The 7,304-nt window shown below is 38.6% G+C and overlaps 2 protein-coding genes across 2 annotated transcripts; both read right to left on the bottom strand.

The window, feature by feature from the left end:
• Window positions 1-494: 494 nt before the first annotated feature.
• Window positions 495-4,456, bottom strand: gpr65 (G protein-coupled receptor 65). The gene is made up of 2 exons (XM_030126042.1): window positions 3,902-4,456; window positions 495-1,915 (listed from the first exon to the last, which is right to left on the bottom strand). The coding sequence occupies exon 2, from the start codon at window positions 1,885-1,887 to the stop codon at window positions 922-924; it is 966 nt and encodes a 321-aa protein (XP_029981902.1). The 5' UTR covers window positions 1,888-1,915; window positions 3,902-4,456; the 3' UTR covers window positions 495-921.
• Window positions 4,457-4,933: 477 nt separating this feature from the next.
• Window positions 4,934-6,333, bottom strand: LOC115413296 (G-protein coupled receptor 4-like). The gene has a single exon (XM_030126041.1). The coding sequence runs from the start codon at window positions 6,324-6,326 to the stop codon at window positions 5,334-5,336; it is 993 nt and encodes a 330-aa protein (XP_029981901.1). The 5' UTR covers window positions 6,327-6,333; the 3' UTR covers window positions 4,934-5,333.
• Between the last annotated feature and the right edge of the window lie 971 nt (window positions 6,334-7,304).

Here is a 7,304-nt window from a genome sequence, read left to right as displayed (position 1 = left end):
ACATTAGCTGATTAGACAAGTCACGTAAAATTTGGTTAGGACAATAAAAGCTCTGCTTCTTCCTACTCCTTTTTGGACATAAAATATTGTTATGAGAGCCACAATGAAATAGTTACACATTTGTGTGACATTTGTTTTGTTTTGTGGTTGATTTATGTCTATTAGTGTCCTTTTAATTCTGGAATTTCTTTTGCCGACCTATGTTCAAAATTAAGAATATCTGTATCTAACTCTGTCTATAAGTTTGTTATTTTTTGATTTAGTGAAGAAGGGTTTTGGAAAAGGTGCTCCACAGGTAGTTAAAAGGAGGAGAATGTGATTGAAATATTCCCAAGCTTTTGTCAATAAACTACTGCTTTCTATTGTATACGAATACTAACACTAGTGCGTTGACCCGTGGGGAACCACAGGGTCTAGATCCTCTGATCCAATTCATTCATTCCTTTCTTTTCTTTACTTTCTTGCTAAATTCCACTGACATTTTCAGTTGAATAACCTCTCAGCTGGCATGCCTGTTTCTGCACATGAAATTTGACACCATGGCAACGTGGCCCTATTGTTTATCTGTTGCTAGGTAACCCACTTCAGTGACAATTCTGTGATTCTGGGCAGCAACATGATTGGCCATTGGGAGACCATTGTATTCCAAAATTACTAATATCTCCCAGAATATTGGTCCAATCAGTTTGCCGTTTTCACTGGTCTCTTCCTTGACCAAAAATACATAAGTATGACAAACTACAGCAGTCAGCTCTCTCCGGATTTTCCATCTCTCAAAGCTTCTGTTGCCGCTTTTGTTGATGGTAGATGTTCCTTTCCTTTAACGGAACTTCATTAGTGTTTAAGCAACATTATTTTGATTGTCATCCGAAGTATCACAAATTAGTCAGAGTCAATATATTTATTCCTATGCTAGATTTGTTATGGTTTATTTTCCATACATTGACTTCCATCTTTGAAATTTTTCTTTCCCTGGACGTACAGAACAACCTGATTGGCGATGGCCTGTCCTGTCCTAGTGATGAAGCAGTAAAGAAGAGGGTCTGCGAGACAGTTGAGGCTTGAGATGGCAATGCTGATCTTGTATGGATAGAGTAGGTGCGCGGCGCTCTTACAGTCAGGAACCAATGTACGAAGGAGCATCATGGTGTGGACAGGTCCAAAACAGATCAAAAGGCAGAGCAGAACTACTATGAGCAGCTTTACAATCCGTTTACGCTCCTGTTCCTCTGTTGCCCGGTTGGATTTCACTGCTTTAAAGATCCCCCAGGTGGAAAATAACACAAGGACAAGCGGGACAATAAACCCCAGGAAGAAGCGCAGTATATTAGTTCGAGCCAGGTTCTCTGACTGCGGAAGGAGGATATCAAAACACAATGAGAATGCTTTGTTTTCATAGTAGTAGTCTTTCCAGCGGATGGTAGTGGCGTTGAAACAGATCACCAACACCCATATGCCGACACTGACCGCTACTGCAGTCCCAGGTTTCCTCAAGAATATGTACTTAAATGGATGAACTACTGCCAGGTAACGGTCGACAGCAATGCAGCACAGGAGAGCATCACTGGTGTAAAAGTTAGTGAAAAGAATGAAGACAGACAGACCGCACACAAAATCTCCATGAGCCCACACTCCTCTCCACAGGAAGTCCAGCCACAGCGACAGGCCCACGGTGAAGGTGAGGTCACTCATGGCCAGGTTGAACAGATACACACCGAGCTCATTTCTCTGTCTGATGTGCTGCCAGGACACATACAGGGAGAAGGTGTTGGATGGGATGGCAGCCAGGATGATAAGCAGATAGAAAAATAAAAACGCCCCCCTCCTGGATGCACTGTCCACTAGGTAGCATTCAGAGTGATTAAAGGCCAGGCTGATGTTTTCCATCGCAGATATGACGTTTACATGGGAAGGCCTTCAAAAGAAACATGAGAGAATGTGTTTAAAGGAACGAACCATCAAATGAAAAGAACATGCAAGTGACTTTGAAGACAGCAACATGTGGATAGCAGAAATACAAGAGGCTTATCCTGTTCTCACAACAGATGGGTTTTCTAATTGGTGTATTTCTGTTTTTCTGTGTAAAAAAAAAAAAAATTCTGTCAAGTATTGGTTCAGATTGTCGGAGATACAGTACGGTGAATATGTTTTTGGTCACCTTTACCTTTGTTGTTTTTGCAGAGGTGGAATGAGCATGCATATTTATTACTCATTCTTTTTTCTTTAGATACAACTAGAAAATACAGGAAATATGTGCACAGACTCAAAAGACACAAAACTGAACTAAATGGGTTCTAAAGGATAAAGTTACTATTTAATATGACCTCTAACCCTGTAGTTTTACAATTTAGGATAAATGAAGTATCTGTCTCTCTCTCTCTCTCTCTCTCTCTCTCTCCTCATACACTGTTTACATGGCAAAATGTAGAGAAAAATAATGTTTTGCATATTGAATATCCACATTAGTGTTGTATAACAGCAGGAATATTCCAACATTAGCACATCATGTGAGGCAGAATAAGGGACTTGTACTTTACTTTTCCTTTTTACAAGTACACAGGGTTTTAGGGACACAATCAACAGCATCAAATAATGTCAGAAATCAGAAACAATGTGGCTAAGGTCATTTTTGAAGACTTTTTAAAATATGGAATGATTAGGGTTGACTGATAACCTCCACATAATACAGTGTCTGTCTATTATCATTATTATCTTTTAATTTATTTATTTTTTACTTTTAAAGATCTTAGTTTTGTGTTTCATATACTACACACCTTCACAGGTTTGTTGCTGCTGTTTTTTTTTTATGTCTCTTTATTCCCTAAAACTATAAAATATCAACCTCCAAATAAATGAGAAGCTGATTAACAGGTAACACTAGCTAACAGGGTTAACTCATTACAGCTGACATTAGGCTGGTGATTCTAGGTGAATTTGTGGAAGTGACACTGGCCTTTTTCCTTCTCTTTTTCAGTTGTGGAATGACAAATTAGAAAATGTGTTGATGTGGACAGATTTGGTCTAAATGCAAAACAGGAAATTGTAGTTCCTAGAGTCCTGTGAGTACATGTGTAGCCCTCTGTCAGGTGTCACTATGTGTACAATAATGAAAACAATTCTGCCCTCATGCAAATATCCACATTTGCCATTTTATGAAACTTAATACTTCTACTGCACTGCATCTGAACCCAAAAAGACCCAGTGTTATTTTCCCAGCAGTTCCCGAATGAATTTTTCTCTGTATTAAACCTTTCTTAAACAATTTATCACCATTTATTGTAGTATTATCCTCTGCATTTTGCATTTCTTCAATACAAATCTGGTATTTTCCCATGTTTAATTCACTGATTACGTAGTTGTTCATAAAAGCTCAGATTAAAGTTAATTGTCATAATATTAGAAACAGAAAAATGAAGAAAATTTGATTTTTTCACCAAAATTTATCATTAACTGAACATAACTCAAATATCTCCATTCACTGTCATTGATCCAACTCCATGGGTTTTACTGGTGAATCAATGTTATAGAAGATGACAGTGTTTCTGTTGTAACTATGAAGCCTCTGAACATTCAAATGGGTCATATCTGATGACCATGAAAAGCTGACAAACTGTATTTTATAACAATTATTTATATAGATTGATAGGTTTAATGGATCAGAACTTATTAAACAGTTTATATTGGTAGATGGTTTTGGTCAGCAGTGGTTGTTTATGGGTTAAAGGCAAATATTCTACTTTTTAGTCCACTACTCCATTGTCTGACAATCAAAAAAGAACTGTTGTAAAGAGGTTATGAAACAGAAATTCTAGAAATCCCAAATGAATGTTTAATAATTATGATGATAATGAAGTGTATTTTATTTAAAACAAAACAAAACAAAACAAAACATTGTACTCACTTTTTAACCAGTCATGTTTCTGCTCCTTCTAGTAGATTCACCCAGTTGTCTCGTCTTCTGCTTAATCAACCCGCTTATAGAAACAGGAAGAGTCTACAGCTGCCTCCTTGTTGTCATGGCAACCGAATGTCATTTAGTGGGTGACAGGCCACGACTGAACAAACTACCAGTGTTGGTTGACCACGGCAGATTTAATTTAGACACTTATGATAAATGAGGCTGCTTGTCTTTTTGTTTGGTGAGTCAATATAGACCTGGACACACGTAGAAGTGATGCTGATTATTATTGTCTGTTTTCCCATGAAACACCACTTATCTGTTGGACTAAATGTTTCCATAGTGTAGTGGTAGGTATGGTCAGTTGTTAGGCTGAATATACATGCCTTAAATCCAGAAACAGAAAAGACACTTGAAAAGGTGATTGAAAAATATCATTGATCAAATAATACAGAAATAAATGGGATCTTGCTTTTATACCATGATTGACCCATAAAGACCCAGTGTGACTTTTGTCAGTTCCCAAATGAATTTTTCTCTCTATTTAACCTTTCTTAAGTGACATATCCCCATTTATTGTAATATTATCCCCTGTATTTTTCATTTTTTGTCAGTGAAAACCAGGTATTATATTTGACTCACTGATCGTGTAGATAATCATAAAAGCTCAGATTAAAGTTGAGGGTTATTTTATCAGAAACAGAGAAAACTGAAGAAAACTTGAGTTTTTCAGTAAAGTTTATCATTAACTGAGCGTAAAAGCAAGTGTGTCCATCCACTGTCATTTATCAAACAAGCGGGTTTTAGTGGTTAATCAATGTTGTAGGAGATGACGGTGTTTCTATGGTAACTATTGAGCCTCTGAACGTCTGAATAAGTCATATCTGATGATCATGAAAAGACCACAAACTGCATTTTACACCAATTATTTACATGTATTAGTAGGATTAGTGGATTAGAGGTATTAAACAGTTTAGATCAGTAGATGGTTTTGGTTGTTGGAGGTTGTTTAGGTCTTTATGGGTTAAATATAGCACATGGTGGGATGATGTTTTGCATAATAAAATATAAACATGTCATTCAGTAGGAAAAAAAAAGTCATCACTAAGAATGAAAAGTACATTAACTTTTGAAGATACCAGTAAAAAATACTAAATGGAGACAAACTGGTACTTTTACATTTTCAAACTTAGTTGTTTTTATAGAACAGTACACATTTTTTTTTTTATTCCTTTTAGAGTGCAGTATTGGTGTATTTACTCTTAGAAAGTGCTATAATAAAATGTCAGAAGGGAAAAAAAGAGAAAACAACCAAAAAAAGAGAAAACAACCGAAAGCAGCATATCAGAAGGGGGAAAAAAAAGGAAATTATGCAGTCCTAACTAATTACAGCCTTGCACAACGAAAACATGAACATAAACTAAGCTGAAGTGATCTATAGCTGCTGAGAAACAGACTGAATTTGATTAGAAACCTCAGACTTTCTCCTCCATTTACAAACTTGTCTTCCTTTCTCTATAAGTTTCTTAATCTCCCCCTGAGCGCTCTCACTGATTAAACAGTATATTATCGGATCTAGTACACTATTCAGAGTGGTGGTAGCCACTGTGACCAGGTATGCGGCTTTGAGCTGGAAGGCCGAGGTGTCGGTGCGTGGCTCCAGTACGGCCCTGAGCAACATGACAGTCTGGTACGGCACAAAGGCCACCACGTAGGCCAGCAGGAGAAGCAACAACAGCCGCCCGACTTTCCTGCGTTCCTCGGCCACAATGGAAGTGCTACGTTTGAGTGAGTACATAATCTGCTGAAAGCAAAAAGACATGATGACGAAAGGGACGAAGAACCCCAGAATGACCCGTGTCAGGGCCAGATGGGCTGTCTCATGCGACATAGGTATTTTCTCCATACACAGGGTGCTTGAGGAGAAAGCCTGCAGTGCCCCTGTGTGGCTAAGGAGGATAATGTGGATTACAATCTCCAAAGTCCAAACTGCAACACACACCACCGCTGCAGTCCTCACCTCTCGGACCCAGTGGAAGTGGAGCGGGTAGACCACTGCTAGGTAGCGATCGACGGAGATGCAGCAAAGCAGGCCCGAGCCCACGTAGAAGCTGTTGTTCATGACCACAGCTGTTACACTGCAGAGTCCGCAGCCTACAGGCCTCCGCAGAGACAGTTCAATCCACACGGGCAGAGAGACGATGTAAAGCAGGTCCGAGATGGACAGGCTCACCAGGTAGACCGCCATGTTGCTGCCGTTTCTCATCAGCATCCAGGCTACGTACAAAGACAGGCAGTTAGCCGGAAAACCCACGATAAAAAAAAGAGAATAGGCGGCTGGGTACATGCTGTACTCCAAAGGCGACACCAAAGATGAATTCACGGTGCAGAGGTTAGAAATACTCGTGTTTTGTAGAGACGCGTCCATCCTGACCTGACAACCTGCTGAGAGTGTGAAAAGGAACAGGATGCTTTGATGTGAAATTCCATAATCTGATGCAAATAATGACCAAACTGTTTTGCATTTCCCAGATCAACCCTCTGATTAAACTAGAACTCAGCATTTAGAGCATTAGATACACAGCCAGCAAAACAAAACAAAAAGTCACACTCTAATATTTCATCGAACCACCTTTAGTTTAGTTTACAGCATTTTTAGAAATATATGCAAAGTCACAACATTTTTTCACATCCATAGTTGCATACATTTTTTGGTTAAAAGCTTGGATTGATGATGGGAATTGGACTATTTTTTATTTTCTATTTTTTTTTGCAACATTATGAGAGTTTAATGTATTTTTTTTATACTTTATTTCTGACAGATTTTACATTTTTTTAAACAAACAGACAATGAAACGAAAATGCAAAGACATAAACAACATGTCAACAGGCACAGACAGGGCAGTATGAAAACATAAAGTACGACGGTAACGAAGTGGGTCAGCGAGTTGCAATATTATCCCATCATGATAAGGGGGTTGAGTTAGGTTTTGTATTGCCCTGTTTCAGTCCATGTCAGATTGTTCAGATATATTCTCATGTTACATCTGATCATGTCCAGGTGTGCGAAATGGTTCCTCTGTGACATCACTTTGTACTCATTAAAGAGTTTCATACATTTTGCTATTACATGTAATTGAGGACATACATCCACCCACATGGTCCACCAGACCATTATGTTAAGTCTTCTCCATCACATCCCAAAGTCTCTCAATGGGGTTCAGGTCTGGACTCTCTGGTGTCTTATGCTCCGCTGAGGGTCAACCTGAACTCATCAGACCACATGACCATTATCCATCGAAACACAGTCTAATCTTTGTGTGCTCTATTAAACAATGGTTGTTTAACCCTTTATAGGACACTCATTGAAATACCTTAGTGTGTTATTGGACATCGCCATCTACGT

Source organism: Sphaeramia orbicularis, chromosome 22 (genome assembly GCF_902148855.1).
Source record: "Sphaeramia orbicularis chromosome 22, fSphaOr1.1, whole genome shotgun sequence".
NCBI lineage: Eukaryota > Metazoa > Chordata > Actinopteri > Kurtiformes > Apogonidae > Sphaeramia > Sphaeramia orbicularis.
Note: the sequence above shows the minus strand (reverse complement) of the source record. Positions and strands in the feature narration are given on the sequence as shown.

Bases quoted from the DNA above. Each gene is read 5' to 3' on its own strand.
- gpr65 (XM_030126042.1), bottom strand. From the start codon at position 1,887: ATGGAAAACATCAGCCTGGCCTTTAATCACTCTGAATGCTACCTAGTG.
- LOC115413296 (XM_030126041.1), bottom strand. From the start codon at position 6,326: ATGGACGCGTCTCTACAAAACACGAGTATTTCTAACCTCTGCACCGTG.